This window comes from Rana temporaria, chromosome 1, assembly GCF_905171775.1.
Source record: "Rana temporaria chromosome 1, aRanTem1.1, whole genome shotgun sequence".
Classification (NCBI taxonomy): Eukaryota; Metazoa; Chordata; class Amphibia; order Anura; family Ranidae; genus Rana; species Rana temporaria.
The window spans coordinates 587199811-587216311 of record NC_053489.1 but is presented as its reverse complement, the minus strand read 5'-3'; the positions used below and the strand labels follow the sequence as shown (position 1 = coordinate 587216311).

General features: G+C 44.5%; 1 protein-coding gene across 1 annotated transcript; it reads left to right on the top strand.

Moving 5' to 3' along the window:
- The first annotated feature begins 228 nt into the window (after nucleotides 1-228).
- Nucleotides 229-13081, top strand: UCHL1 (ubiquitin C-terminal hydrolase L1). The gene is made up of 9 exons (XM_040335047.1): nucleotides 229-337; nucleotides 419-430; nucleotides 3397-3522; nucleotides 4626-4776; nucleotides 6848-6933; nucleotides 7048-7095; nucleotides 7983-8049; nucleotides 9838-9893; nucleotides 12965-13081. Exons 1-9 carry the CDS (start codon nucleotides 305-307, stop codon nucleotides 13049-13051), a joined length of 666 nt encoding a protein of 221 aa, XP_040190981.1. The 5' UTR covers nucleotides 229-304; the 3' UTR covers nucleotides 13052-13081.
- The last annotated feature ends 3420 nt before the right edge of the window (nucleotides 13082-16501 follow it).

Below are 16501 nucleotides of genomic sequence, written 5' to 3'. Positions count from 1 at the left end.
CCCCAATCATCACCCCACTCCGCTCGGACAACGTGTTGCGCACTTGGAATGACACAGCCCGACCAGAACGTCACCGGCACCTGACACCACCGCCCGAGGGGCGCCCCATTCCTCACACCTTCATGGGGGGGTTTCAGGTCCAATCGTCTGTAGATGGTACCATTCAATCAGCACTCCTCCCCCTTCCTCCCCGCCTGAGTTGGTACCTGACCTGCCATATAAAAGCAGCGAGGCGTCTCCCCTCACGCAGATCGCATTGCTTGCTTTATCGGAACGACGAGAAAATAATAAAGAGTGAGAAAGAATGGCGCTACCACCTACCGAGATCAACCCTGAGGTAAGTGATCACCTCCCCTGTCCGCCCCACCCGCCATTCATCTATCTCCGTGTAGTCACCCGCCTTGTCGTCTCTCCACAGATGCTGAACAAAGTGAGTGTACCCGGGGGCGGCGGCTACCGTATCCTCCATGTGTCCGGACCAGCATCCCTCTACGTGGAGGAGAGGGCTTCATAACGGAGACGGCGAGAGATGGGCCAGGGCGTGGTCCCTCTGTTCTCCAATGGAGCCCTCCACCCTTCTCGACTTGTGTCCTCCACCCTGGCCTCTCCTCCCTGCTCCATCCACCCTTCTCCAGACTTGTGTCCTCCACCCTTATCTCCACACATGTCATCCCATGGCTTGATCCACCCTTCTCCAGACTTGTGTCCTCCACCCTTATCTCCACACATGTCATCCCATGGCTTGATCCACCCTTCTCCAGACTTGTGTCCTCCACCCTTATCTCCACACATGTCATCCCATGGCTTGATCCACCCTTCTCCAGACTTGTGTCCTCCACCCTTATCTCCACATATGTTGTCCCATGGCTTGATCCACCCTTCTCTAGACCTTTCTCCACATGTCCTCCACCCTTACCTCTCCACGCATGTCCTCCCATGGAGTGATCCACCTTCTCCACACGGTTCCTCCACCCTTGCCTCTCCACATGTGTCCTCCCATGGAGTGATCCACCCTTCTCCAGACTTGTGTCCTCCACACATGTCGTCCCATGGCTTGATCCACCCTTCTCTAGACTTGTGTCCTCCTTTCTCCACATGTCCTCCACCCTTGCCTCTCCACATGTGTCCTCCCATGGAGTGATCCACCCTTCTCCACATGGTTCCTCCACCATTATATCTCCACACATGTCATCCCATGGCTTGATCCACCCTGATCCAGACTTGTGTCCTCCCTTCTCCACACATGTCCTCCACCCTTACCTCTGCTGCTCCATCCTTGCCTCTCCACATGTGTCCTTCCTTCTCTACACGTGTCCTCCACCCTTACCCCTCTCCTCCCTGCTCTATCCTTACCTCGCCACACATGTCCTCCCATGGAGTGCTCTACTCTTACTGCTCCTTGTGTCCTCCACCCTTACCTCTCCTCCCTGCTCCATGTGTCCTCCTGTGGAGCCCTTAACTCTGCACATGTGTCCTCCAGTGGATTTCTCCAGACATGTGTCCTCCCTCCTCCACCCTTGCCTCTCCACACACGTGTCCTCCAATTGTGCCCTCCCTGCTCCACTCTTGTTTCTACCAATGTGTCAGCCATTGTTCATCATCTTTTACCCTTCTAATTGTTCACCTCCTCTAGAGGAGTTCATCATTTTACACCCTTGCCTCTCTAAAATTGTCAACCATTGTTGATCAACTTCCACTCTTCTATTCTAGTATGGTCAGCTGTCGTTCCTTCATACCATCTATATATATATATATATATATATATATATATATATATATATATATATATATATATATATATATATATATATATATATATATATATATATATATATATATATATAATTTTTTTTTTTTTTTTTTTTCCAGCAGTTTTACACTCTTATTTCTCATGTTCTGCTCTTCTAGAAGTGCTAGCCATTGTCTGTGTGCCACCCACCCTTCTGTTCTCAGCTGTTATCTGTCGCTCTACTCTTCCTTTGTTCCTCATGTACCACTTTTATTCTCCACCTTTGTTCCTTATGTTCTGTCTCTAGAAGTGTTGGCCATTGTCATTCTCCACTGCCTCTAGAAGTGTCAGCCATTGATCATCAGCTGTCACCCTAATATTTTCATGTTCTACACTGCTCTAGTATGGTCTGCCATTGTTCTATCACATGCCACCCTTCTGTTCTCAATTGTTCATTATATGCCCCACATTAGAAGTTTTGGCCTTTGTCATACTACTCTATTCTCCACCATTTCTCCTTATGTTTTGTTTTCTAGAAGCGTCATCTTTCACCTGTCCACATGCCATCAATCTATTCCTGACTGCTCATTATGTGCTACCCTTTTTCTCTAGGAGTCTTGATCATTGTTTGTGCCACCCTCCACGTTTATGTTCCATCATCGCCCTTCTCTACAGTTCACCTTCCACCCTTATGATCTATACTGATCTTATTGTTCCATCATGCGCCACTCTTGCAGTGTTGGTCATCTTCCACCCTTGTATTTCATGTTCTTAGAAGTCTCAGCCATTGTCCATGTGCTACGCTTCTCTAGAAGTGTTGGCCTTTGTTCATTATATGCCACCCTTCTATTCTCCACTATTTTATGTTCTATCTTTGGACACATCAGCCATTGTTGTAGTCATCCATCTTTCTCCTCTGCCCTCTAAGGTCTCATGTATGCGGCTGCTGCTAAAAAGATGTTTAGGAGCAGTTGGGCATTTTTTTTTAACTGCTCCTGAACTGTTATCTGCATATGCATACAGAGTTTAGTCTTTTCTAGACAGTTGAGAGGCTTTTTGGAATGCAAAAAAGGTTCAGAAGTTTTGTGTTTAGAACTGTTTTTCTAAAGGAAAATCAAAGAAAAAGGTAAGTGAACCAACCATGCACTAGCAAAGGAACCAATTTAGAAAATAAAAAACAAACCTTTACAACACCTAAGAGCAGGCTTGGATTTCTAAAGACTGGGGTGATGCCTTGTTGCACTCTTAAATTGTCATCCAGTCTTTCCCCTAATGGCACACGGCAAGTTATTCTGAACAATACATGGTGCCTATAGAGTCCCATTATAAACCTGCTCTCTAGGAAGGTAAGAAACCTATTTAATTAGGTATTGTGGGTGAATGGGAACACAACATAGTGGCAGTTCTCAAACTTGATTGGAAAAGTGGTTTTGGTGACTGCAAACTGACCATAGTCTGTGCTGCTCCCCCATGGATGTCTCAAAGCTAAGGTTACACTGCAGTGGCCTTTCATTTTCAAACCACAACTTGTTTGACTGCTGATGAGGTGTGTGTTTTTTTTTTTTTTTTTTAAGCTCCAATCTGGTCTGTAAGCACAACTGAACCCCAATTAGACTTTTGAAACTTCACAAACGGTGTGGTTATCGCTACCTGATTTTTCTTTGCAGCTCCTGAAGAAGTTTGGCGTTGCCGGCTGTAAATATGTGGACGTATTGGGTTTTGAACCAGATCACCTAAAAACCTTTACCACACCAGTTTGTGCTGTAGTGCTCACCTTCCCACTAACACCAAAGGTAAGGTTTTGGTTCTGCAATGGTGAGTCACTTCTTTTTATTTCTTTTTTTTTTTTTTTTTTATGATATACACATTGGGTCCTAGAATGTTAACCACTTGCTGACTGCAGTATGTCTGTAGCTTTTGTTAGCTGAAGTCTGTAGCTGCTGACTTTCACACCAATAACGGTTTCAACAGGGCATGCAACTGACCCACATAAGAACTGATTTCAACATACACAAACTCTGATGTGCTTGCATACTAATCTGCTTTCTCTGCAAGTGACATCTGTGGTTTTTATGCATGTATGGTTAGTACAAGCCCTTAAAATTGGGTACTTTAAGTGCTATCTTCTGTAGCCGGTATTACTGCTGCAGGTTGCGCCACTATCTTGGAAATGGGAATTGCTTCCTGAGGACTACAGCCAGCTTCCCACTGCAAGGTCACACAGGACTTTGTCAATGGCCCCTGCAGCCTCCTGGTTCAGGGCAAGAGATGACCTTGCATTTGGGTAACTGTACCCTTCTATAGATGACTGCAAACAGGCAGGTAAGCTTATCTTATTCTAGAAGAGAGGCATTGTATATCTTCTGCAATAAGGAGCCTACCTACTCGTTCTTTAGAACTTTAAGAATTGTGCGCACCCATTAAATGGCACCAAACCTTGGTACCCCAAATTTTCTGTAGGTGACATCTTAAAAGCTAAGTTTTATACATGGCTGCCCCAGTGTGCATTTATTTGGGTGTACTTAGGTTTTTTTATTTGACCCATAGTCAATTGTGGGGTGCCATTTGGTTCTCCAATGAGACCTTAAAGGTTTTTCCACCCCTGATGTCTTTCCTACCCTCCAGAGCTTCTACATGTTTGTTTTCCTTACTTTAAATCTGTTGCAGAGATCTGGTGCTGCAGGTATTTGCTAGACCTAAAAAAGTGGCATTATCAGGTGACCCATAGTGATCTTGCTTAAGGGGTGTGTCCCCCAAAAACAGAGCCACTGAACACCGCTGATGGCTCGGTTCGCTACTGCTCCATGCTCGTTGGAGCGTTGACGCAGGTGAGCGGCGGTCTCAGATCTATGCTTGACTACATCTGCATTTCTAACAAGTTTATTCGTACTTTCAGATTGAAGAGTTCCGCAAAAAAAAAGCAGAGGAACAGAAGGCCAAAAACTTGAGCGCTGAAGTGTTTTACTTGAAGCAGACAATTGAAAACTCTAGTGGACTTGTTGCTTTGATTCACACTGTAGCCAACAACAAGGCTTTTGTGACTTTTGGTGAGTTTGCAGGATGTTTAGTTTGTTTTGAGAAAAATTTGCCTTGCACATCCTAAAACTTTACCTACAGTTCATGAAATTTTATATTCTGCATCACACTTTGTTTTAGTATCATAAACACAACTACAGCCCATGGCCCAAATCTGCCTCAATTAAAGATTCTACCCATTCCAAAGCTTGGGTCAATGGCACAACCTTGAACTTGATCAGTGGTGTTTGCGCACAAACTCATCTCCTCTGGTTAGAGCCACTGTACTAACCATGTCAGGGTTGGTCCATCCACTTCCCCTGCTGAGCTGTTTTGTTCTGACAAGGACAGTCTCCTGCAAGAACATTCCACTCAGTGCTCTGCCATGTGCTGATCGGGAGTTGGTTGGATGCAGGCACCTGAGAAGCTGGCTTTTGTCAGACCACATACACACAGGCATTTGGCGACTGACGTGTGGCCTGTGTTCAGGGCATTAATATGGGCTCACAGGTCTCGCTCACTCTCCCACCCTACAGCTACAAGAATGCTTTGGATGCTGAAATTGTGGAAGATGAGAGCAGACTCTGGCAACCCAGATGTAAGGGACAATGGATGAAGACCCTGCTGTAAAGGCAGGCTCTGAAGGGTGCAGACTGAATTTTTCAAGCTTTAATGGCTTAAGGTGGTCTTTCTTACAATCCCTCTGTACTTTTATTCTATTAATGCTGCTGTGTTCTCATATCGCTGATCAGCACTCACGTGACCGGCTGCATCTCTCGCTCTTGCATTATAAGAGGCAGCACCATCTAAGAGTGCTAACCACTTACAAGATCATAGTAGGTATGCTTGTCTGATTGCTAAGTGACACCTCTGACATTGGCTTGCTCTTCACCCACCCAGGAATTTCAGACCAGCGCCAGGAAGTGCCTACCCACACTTCTGAGGACTCAATCTGGTCTCCCTGAGGAATGCCAACCGCTCACAGCAAAGCCTTGCCTATCAGAAAAGCATACCCAATATGATATTGTGGTGATTCAAGTTGCTCTTAGCTGGTACTGCCTTCATTCAGTCTTCCCTGCAGAGTCACTCTTGGCAACTCTACAGCAGCCGCTGCTAAGTCTGAATACTGGACTTCAATGTGACCTATCTACCCAGGTTTTTTGAATTGGGTTGACAGTTTTCAGTGCACTGGATCTCCTTGTCATTTCATTAGGAGGGGAGCAGATCGGCATTGACACAGCAGGAGGGAGAACGGTAGAGGGCTGTGGATGAGGTGTGTGTGTGGCCAAATTACACAGCATACTACTGCTTTAAACAAAGATGGCCATGCTATAGACTGGCCTTGTACCTCAAGGTCCATTAAGGCAATCAAGTCTTCACATGCTTGCTGCCCAGCTGTGATGCTAACCCACTTTAAATTGTACGAATTGCTAGCATACAGATAAGGTCTGACATGGTAGCCCTGTGTTTTATTGCCTAAAAGGATAACAAATCCCTCCTATCCTAAAGATGACCATATATGTTGCAATTTTGAGATTGAACATGGGCTTCTGTATTAGCAGCTTAACAGGTCCTGGGACTTGCAAAGCTACATGCATGAATGACACCCATTGCAGTTAATGGGAATGTCCTCCTGCACCAAGTCTTTTCTACAGCTGCTGCACATTGAAGCACACCTGATGGCTCCCAATGCAGCCCCCCAATCTGCACCACTGTATTGAGGATGGTAAGAGTTTAATGGTCCTATTCAGATACAATAAATGATGGGTAAGATTTATTTATTTCGTCCATGGACAGACACAGCTGCCTTATAATAACTAAGGTTATGTTCAGGAGTCCTCTCCTGATAGATGGAACATAACCCTACAGTCAAGATTATAAGGCAGCTGTGTCCGTCCATGGACTTCAGAGAAAAGGATTTTACAGTGGAGATATATATATATATATATATATATATATATATATATATATATATATATATATATATATATATAAAAATTCTCTCCCTGAAGTAAAGATTCAACATAAGTCTGCTATTGGGCAGACTTATGTTCTGTATGCCACCGATTCAACTGACTGAGCATCTAAAACTTCTCATTGCAGCTAAGGATTCTTCACTGAAGGCCTATATTGATAAGGCTGCTGCTGTCTCACCTGAGGAAAAAGGCAAGCTGTTGGAGAAAAATGAGGCAAGTTTGCAGTATTTTTTTGTAATGGCCACTAGCATGTCTTTCACCCTGCTCAGTGCTTCTATTGGTGGGTGAATAAAACGTCTATTAATGCTTAGTCCTTTTGTATTCCAGCCATTGTTGTCAGCTTACAAGGCTGTTGCAGCTGAGGGCTTTGTCAGGGTAAGTGTCTTGGTAAAACTGAATATGGACCTAGTTGTGATGGTATATAACTTGTGTATGCTGTTGGCTTTGTAGCTCTTAAAGTTAATCAGTGGTTTTGGGAAAAACAGCCTGTCAAACTTCATTGCAAAGAGCAGCCCCAAACCACCTCTCTGGTGCACCTGACTCCTCCCCCTGCCAAGTGCACCATAGAAAGCTGCTTTCAGTTGGGTCGTGTGTGTGCTTGCTAACTGAGTCCCGTGCTGTCCAGAAGAGGGTGGCTTGGCACCACCCCTCACTTATTGGTGGTGGTTGCCAGCGGCGGGAGACAGTGGCTCTTGCTGCTGTCTGAGCCAATGAGGATGGCATGAAACAAGTTGGTTCTGCAGGACAGGTGACTACATCTGGTAGGAATAAGTTAAATGTACATGAGCTTAATGAAGACTTGCTTCACTTGTATTTTGTAGGATTTTTTATTGGAGTGACCACTAGAAGCTTGCTTTGAATAAGGGGGGCTTTAGGCCTGCAGTGGGACAGTTTGCTGTGTGATTTAATACCTTTGGAAGCTAGTGACTGCTGTTCCAGGTCACTTGCCAAGCAGCAGAAATGGAAAACAAATCACAAATGGGACTTCTGCAAAAGTCACTACTTGTACAACTGCATGTTTATAGTCATTGCTCATCAAATGCATGCCTCTTCAGCAGTACAGCAAACTATTGATGTAGCTAAAACCTTACAAATGGGTTCACAATAGAGCTGTGAAGCTTATGTGGAATCTGATCACTTGGTCCATAAACTGGAATGATTCCTTGAATGTCATGTAACACTTAAACTAACAGAATTGCATGTTTACATCTATTCAAAGTATTAAATACTATTCACTAACTAAAATCTTACTGTTTCTACAGCCTGCTGGAGGTGAACACTGCAATGTGCTGGTGCTGGTTGGTGTAAATAAGCAGCTGAAGGAGATTGGTAAGTATAGTTTGAATTTTCATCTCAAAGTAGAACATCTGAATAGGAGAAGTTCTGCTTTTTCCTCCCCTAACACTTGTTTGGAGGCATTTCTGGGAGCATGTTGTAGATCAGTGAGTTGAAATGTGGACATCCCAGCTTCTGGGTTAAATGAGTCGCCAGTTTGTGGCAAGGATCCTTTTGTACTGGCATCAGATGCTTGACTTCCATGGACCCTGTTCCTCCAGTGCAAATGCTGTCTTTACTGTAGACAGACTTTTAGTGTAAGACCTGTTCTAAGGTCCCTGTTCCATCCAGCTACATGGTCTCTGGCTTAACAGTATGACTGGAGGCCAAGGTGTTGAGTCTGGTCTCTTGTAAGGTGCCATTTCTAATTTTTCATGACTCAGCAAAATTCTTAAGCGCGGTGTCAGCCTTCCACCTCAGTGATGTCATCCTGTCCTTTTATTGTGCTCCGCTCCAAGCACCAGAAGGTTGCTCTCCACTGTCTGGATGTGGTCAGCCACCAGTCTACCTCAAAACTACAGCTTCCTTCAAACACCGACTCATTTTGTTCTGCCTTTAGACATCCTACCTTAAGCCACAATCACAAGGTGGATGAGGACTCACTCCTAAAGGACAAAGCACTGCACATATAATATACATGCTCACTCTACCAGATCAGGAGTTTCCTGGGCATTCAAACATCGAGCTTCTGTTGCGCTTGGCTTTAGACAAGGTTGCTGCTTTACAAAGCTAACTTATTTCCTCTTCCCAGCCCCCCTGATAAACAGGCGGACGTCCAATCTTCTATAGATGCTGCAAGTTCTGTTGCTTCTTATCCCAGTGTCTTTGACTATAAAGCCTGTCATGTACTTCACAATTTAAGATTTGTTAGTCCTGTCCTTTCTTGAATATAGGCAATTTTGCTGGTTTTTATTCTGCATTGCTTGTTAAACTGAGGACTTGCAGGGTGGGGTAAAGTTATAGGAGGACAATAACTACAAAGGCTTGAGCGTGAAACCCCAACACAAGCATGTAAACTCTAACTGCAGCCAGGTGCACAGGTAGGTTTGAGCAGCCGAAGTGGCCACAAGTAGTGGGACAGGTGAATGGCAAGGAAATGCTAAGCAGGCCCTCCAGTGTAAAACATGTGTAAATGTGGTGGCTGGACTCAAACCAGTGGTGTATTTAGGTTTTGTGGTGCCCTAGGCCTGACTAAATTCATGCACCCACCATCCCTATCTGTAAACCACAACCTTTCCAGACCCCCACCCCTACATCTCACCCATAGCAGCACAAATCCTCACCCTCATAACCCCTTCCAGTGAAAATCCCCCTTTTCAGCACAAACTTCCCCTTCCAGCATAAATCCTCACTTTAAGGAACCCCCCCCCCCCATCTCAAAACTGTGCCTCTTCTGTAAGAGCAGTCTGCTCTGCTGGGACTTGTAGCGCTCTCTGGGGGGCTGATATATGGCAGCCCACTCTGCTGGGACTTGTAGTGCCCTCAGTGGTGGAATGAGGATTCCTCAGTCCCCCAGTCTACAGCACTACAAGTCCCAGCATAGGAGGCTGCCATAACTCAGTGCACTACAAGTCCCAGCATAAATATTAAGCCTGAGTCCTGTACTGTTCAAAGATGTTGATTTTACAGGTATGTTTCTTAGTGCTGCATAGGGGTGTTTTAGATTATAAATTTCTATTCAGTGAGTATAGGTTGGGGGGGGGGGGGGGGGGATGTAGACTCTTCAAAGTAAGGTAAGGCAAAAATTTACCAGAATATAATGCTAAGATCCTTGTCTTCTAGATGGGCGTTTTGAAAAGCCTATTGACCACGGACCACTATCTGCATCCTTCCTGGAGGTATTGTAGTAAATGTTGGCATTGATGCATGTAAAGCAAATGCCAGTTCCATAACTTTCTATGGCAATGTGGTTTAGATCTAATGTCTTGACAACAGGTCAATTTCTCAAGGCTGCTAATAGACGTTTGTCACAAGGCTCACTTGAGTTGAATTGGTCAGCATGCCTGTTCTGACTCCTCCAGCACTGCCTGTCAAACACTCCCATTAAAACAATTGGACCAAGCCGCAACCACAAGCCCAGTGGTTTCAGTTATGTTCCATGCAAAATAAGGCATTTGTATCTCCCTAAAAGCTGCTGTTTACTACTCTGAAAAGCAATCTACCACTGCGGAACCTAGCCAACATGTTGCAGTATACGCAAGTCACTAAAATTGCTGCATATGGCATTAGTTGGGCTTTATTTTTAAGTTGGTAAACTTGGTGGTTCAGAAATGCCACCTGTGACACTTTAAATTGCTGTGGTATGCTGACTTGTTCTCGCATCTAGTTTGGTTATGTTTTGGGAAATTTCTCCAGTGGCTGAGACTGAGTTGCTTGTGTTGCTGTAGTTTTCTTGTATGTAGCTACAAATACCAAAGCGCTTATTGGTGGGAAAGACAAGTCAAACTCCTATGCTTAAAGGGGTTGTAAATGTTTTTCCCTAAATAGCTTCCTTTACCTTAGTGCAGTCCTCCTTCACTTACCTCATCCTTCCATTTTGCTTTTAAATGTCCTTATTTCTTCTGAGAAATCCTCACTTCCTGTTCTGTCTGTAACTCCACACAGTAATGCAACACTTTCTCCCGGGTGTGGAGAAAGCCTCTTGAGGGGGCGAGCAGGAGGGTCAGGACGCTCTCTACTTTGCAGATGGAGAAAGGAGCTGTGTGTTGGTGGGCATCCTGCTCGCCCCCTCGAGGCTTTCTCCACACTAGGGAGCCTCGCATTACTGTGTGGAGTTAGACAGAACAGGAAGTGAGGATTTCTCAGAAGAAATAAGGACATTTAAAAGAAAAATCTAAGGATGAGGTAAAGTAAGCTATTTAAGGCTTTTTTTTTTTTTTTTTTCCCCATACCTTTACAACCCCTTAAGATTACTGTACAGTTGATTCTAAAGCAATAGAGTTCAACAATCAAGCCACAAATTGGCTGTGTTGCCACTCAACAGGTCGGGGGAACCAAGAGAAAATTCTTAAAGGGGACCAGAGCGCACAAGCCTTGCGCATTAACTTTGCAACACTTTAATAGAAACATTTAAAATCCTACTCGCAAAGGAGTTGCATAGGCAGAGAAAAGCATCTGCATTTCGAGGGTGTCCCCCTTTTCAGAGCTGGGTTTGGTATGAAAGCCAATAGTCTTTATAGAGAAATCTGGGATCAAGGGAATGGTAAATGTGATTGCAGGCCCTCTCTCTTGTGGGAAGGCTAATACAATAGATAATTGGGAATGATGCAGTCTGCATCTAAAAGGCAAAGATCCCCAGCTACAAAATGCATTTCATTTGTGTAAAGCTGGCCAGTGCTAATTCATCACCCCCCCCCCCCCCCCATTGTCTAGTTTGCCACATTTACAGTCACCCTCCAGCAGGGTGCACTGTTTTGGTGCATGGGGGGGGGGGGAAGCAATGTTTCTCTACATTTCAGGTGTCTCCCATGCTGTGCCATACTTGGCTGACGCATGTATCAGGCATTGGTGGTTTAGCTTCTGGCTGTCAGGCTACCAGGTTTTTCCACCTTTGACCATTTTGGCCTCTCACCAAATTACCGGAAAGCACAACACCGGTTGTGACATTTGTGGGCCACGGGGTTAGTGTATGACACGCAGATTGTCTGGAGATCAAGCCTGCATGCCTTCCACGGCCTGAGGTAGTGATGGCAAGATGTCCACATGCCTTTCCCTATCCAAGGTAAGTATGTGTATATACTTTCTACATGCACAATGTTCGGTGTACACATGTAAGAATGTGTTTAGCTGGTGATCTTTTTGCCTTAATTAAAAAAGATGAATGTCTGCATTTAAATCTATTGTCTTGGTCCTCCCACATGGGCCATACCCTTGAGCCCAGTTAATTTTTATTTATTTTTTCTATAAAGACCATTGACCTACATACCAAATCTAGCTCTGAATCCCACTACTGTTGCTTGCTAGATGATGCATCTTTGGACTATATACTCCATGCTTGAATATGTAACTTGTTTGTATGAACTTTTCATTAAAGTGTTGGAAAGTTAATGCACAAGGCTTTTGCACCCTCCTGTTCCTTCTGCCTTTTACAATTGGTGTGGGCACATAGCATATTTTCCATTTGGCTTTTAAAAGGTTTGCTCTTCCAGGGACAATTGCTAGCAGACAATGTCTGAACGTGTATCCTGCATTGTTGCCCTCTGGAAAAGCACTTTTCATAGGAAACCCAATTGCTTGTTTAAATTATGTCGATTACTATGCTGCATTGTTGCAGATACAGTAGTCTGGTGTCACAGGACAGGGAGGGAGTACAAATCTTATTCCCCAGGTCAGTTTCTCAACTCCAGTCCTCAAGGCGCACCAACAGGTCTTGTTTTCAGGATTTCCATTATTTTGCACAGGTGATTTTATCTGTTTCACTGCCTTAGTAATTACCACAGCCGTTTCATCTGAGGGAAATCCTGAAAACATGACCTGTTGGTGCGCCCTGAGGACTGGAGTTGAGAAACACTGCCCCAGGTTTTTAAAAAAAACTTCAGTGTGGTGCTGCAGCACATGGCATGTGAACTAGAGCAGCAACCACAGCTCCATATGTACACAAATGGAGGCTGATAAGCATGGGAAAATATATCTACATGCATGTAAAGTACAACATACAATAGAGGTAACTTTGCGCAACTCCCTACACTGCATGCCTCAATTAGTTGGATAATGAACAAGCGTGTTGCATACAACAGTTTCTCCACATGGTGTAGCTATTGCACCTCCATACTCATTGGCAGCAGTGGTTAACCCAACTGATCCCTGCTGGTAGGCAGTTGCATTCTAGTTATTCAATAAAGTTTAAGTGGCATAGATTTGGCACAAGTACCTCAAAGTAACCATAATACTTTTTTTTTTTTTTTTTCAGAATGCAGTTCACATTTGCAAGCAGTACACTGAGCAGGCAAAAGATGAAGTGCGTTTTTCAGCTGTGGCTCTTATCAAGGATGCATAATATTTTCAATGTCAGGCTTCTCACAGTTCTGTTAATAATGCACTTTTGTTTACCTGACACTTAAGCTTTTCAGCTAATGTTTTACCTGCTTGCCATTCCAACAAATCTTAAGTGCTTTTTCAACTGTTCACCTACCTACAAAAAATGTGCCTGTCTTGATTACTTGTTTTGCACTTCTGTTCAGTAGTTCTGAATAAAATATTTTGAAGTTTGACTATTCTTAAATCCCTGACTCCAGAATACAGCTGTCAATATTAATTCTTAATCGTAGCATCTTAATATTCATAATGTAATTTATGTTGCCACCTTCAGGTGAATGACATTGGCCCAAACATTTTCCCTTCCTAGACATGACTCCTCAACCTGTTTTTTGCTAGTGTTTTGGTGAAGTATCTGAAGTCTTTAACACCTTTCACACAGGTGCCTCCATGTAAAAGATTTCGCTTGCTCAGCTGGGGATTGCTGTGCAGACAGGGACACAGTCCTGCTCTCCTCTATGGGGAAATCGGATGGAAATTGACTTTTCCATCTGAAACCTGGCCAATCGGATAGCGGCAGCCATGTGTCCACTGCTCCATAGGGGTTATCTGGTGTGCTATACAAGTCAAGGGCAATTATCTCCCCCCCCCCAAAAAAAAATTGTTTCTGGCTATGGAACAGTTAGTGCAAACTTTTACTATGGAATAAGCCATGACAGTCCTTGTGGCGCTTAGTTCTCTTGTGCTGTAAGGCAATACATGGTCCTAGTCAAAAAATAAGCCAGGCTGCATTGCATGGGCACAATTACATTAAACAAACATGTTTGGCTTATCCCCCCCCCCCCGGGTGGCTGTTCCAATTCTTGGGGTTAAAAGCCTATTTATAAAGGGTGAAGGTTTTTGCAGTTCACATGTAATGGATTACCCAAGTCAAATTGAATTTTAAATCCCTGCCCTTAGTTATCAAGGGCTCATTCCTCCAACTCCTTTTTGTCTCAAAATTGTCAGCTGCCTCTGCATAACCACCCCTCGGTTGCCTCTGGGTTGCAAATATGGGAGTTCTTCCCCCTTTTGTGGAAAGATGAGGTGTTGGAAAAACATCCCCCCCCCCCCTTATAAAGCTGATTAAGCAAGTCGTCTGAGGAGACTTGGTCTGTGCTAGTCCCTAACAAAAACCAACAGTGGGCTTCCTGATGGACATGTGAACAGTCACTGTATTTGGGCCCTGCAGCTGCTCAAGACTCCAACATTCTGCATCTCAAATGATATATGCAAGTGGGCTCACCCAGGAAATGTTCCTCAAAGCAATTTGCACAGTAGTACCCCCCCCCCCCCCCCCCTGTCATTGGCTGACCTGGCCAATTTCTGCTTGAGACCCAGATGGTGCTGGTCTTTAAAGACTCCAAAGACAAATGGTTGGAGGCCCTTTTTTAATCTTCTGGCGCAAGTTTGACAAGTTCAAACTTTAAGCAAAGCATATGCTTAATTCATAAATTGGACCAAAGGGGATCCTGCCATTTGGCAGTTTCTGGAGGATTTCCTGATGCCTTGGTTTACTCTTCATAAAGCAGCTTTCTAGGTTGGGAATAGGCTATCCATGAGAGGATCCTATGGCTCAAGTGCTGGTCAGAGCTTCTAAAAAAGCAGCTTCAGGTTTTTAGAGGGTGTGCTTGTTTGGCCATTCTTGGGTTCCTTTTTATTAGTATGACTAGATAAAATATGCACTTGACCCCAAGGGCAAAATCAAGAGGTCAAACCAGTGCTGCCTTTTATTTTAATAAGAACCTGGCCTCTAAGCAGATGCCTTCCCAGTGCCATACAGCTGGACCCTCCAGTCCCCCTGCATCTGAAGAAAAGTTCACTCCCATTTGGGTGAGGAAATCTGCCTTATTACTGTCCAGGCTTGAAGTTGCAGACAACTAAAGTTACAAGCTGGTGTGTTCCTGGCTTTTCCTGCCACATCTTTTGGGCTCAATCTCTGGAACCACACAAGTGTTTTTTGCAGCTCTGCAAAGGCCATGGTCTCAAAGGAGGGACACACATCAGCAGTTTGTGGTGGTGCTGTCTGGGCATTCCACAGCTCCAAGTGTTTTTTTTTACCAGATTTTGTTCTGGTAAAATCACTGTATTCCTATTGTGTGAGGTACCTGGATGACATGCTTTTTGGGAAGCAGTTACTGGCTCAGAGCTTGAACTGCAGATGGTGCAGGTCCTGGAAAGAGTTAGTTGGCTACTGAGCATTCAATAGTTGGCCTTGGTTCCAACAAATTCCTGGGGTATTTTAGCTTGGTTCTAAACGGTGAAGTGCTGCTGCAGGAGAAATGCCTGTTCCGTTGCTCCCAAGGAGTCGGGTTACTGGAAAGTCCCTTGTGTTGTGCCTGTGTAAGGATGCTTGCCTTTAACAACCAACTTGACGCTATATGGGCATATAGTGCCAAGCCCACTTACTGCGTCAAAGTACCCCATTATCAGTGGGTCCTACACTAGTAATAAAATGAGATCCTGTGTCTCAACATGGGAGAACTGAAAGGACGATTCCTACACGGGTGGACACTAATAAGAGGTAATGAAGGGGGATGGTGTACTTTTGGCCCAAGGTACCTGGTCAGGGTCCATACAATATACAAACAAGACCGATATGTCTGTCACTAAATTAGTGATGCGTGAGGAGACTGCAGTGAGCTGAGGGGTAGAGACACGATATTGAGGTCCAATAGTAAATGACAGTTGAGGTTATATGATTATCTAATATCTGTTATCGCCACAAATCTGAATTGTGCTCTCCAGGGAAAACTCATTATTTATTTTATTTTTTTCTCCAAGTGATAAGCATTCTATGCTGCTGACCTTTTCTGTAATACTTGTCAGTCTTCCATTCTAACAGGTGCACTCACTGGAGAGGCAATTTACTATTATTTAACCTGTCTGTGTAATTGTAATTTGTCATTTGAGCTGTATTTCCTAGTAAATATCCCCTACAGAGGATTATTCTGAGCCATGAACTCTTGGCATGACACATTGCTATAGACCAGTGGTTCTCAACCTGGGGGTTGGGACCCCCTTGGGGGTCAAATGATGATTGTCCAGGGGTCACTAAATCCTGGGCTGTTCCTGAAGCCCGCACCTCTTCCAGCATTTTTGCACTCACAAAGCAGGGCTGTCCCTGGAGCCCGTGCCCAACCACTCAGTCTCTTTGCAGCCGCCCATTGAGTTCACGGCATGGCTGGGGGCAGAGACTAGAGGTCAGCTGACTGGTGAGGAATGTGAAGTGGGAGGGGCTGGAGGAGACCCTATCTCCAGATTTCTGTAGAGGTGTCACTGCTACGAGACACCACAAAGTCAGACACAGTGAACCCGGAGACACAGTGAGTAACACTGCCTGTGATTAGTTCCCATTAAAAGTCCCCACTACAGTTCTCAGATCAGCAGCTGAATTTTATTTAAGAGCACCTAAGTTGGCTGATCAGAACTC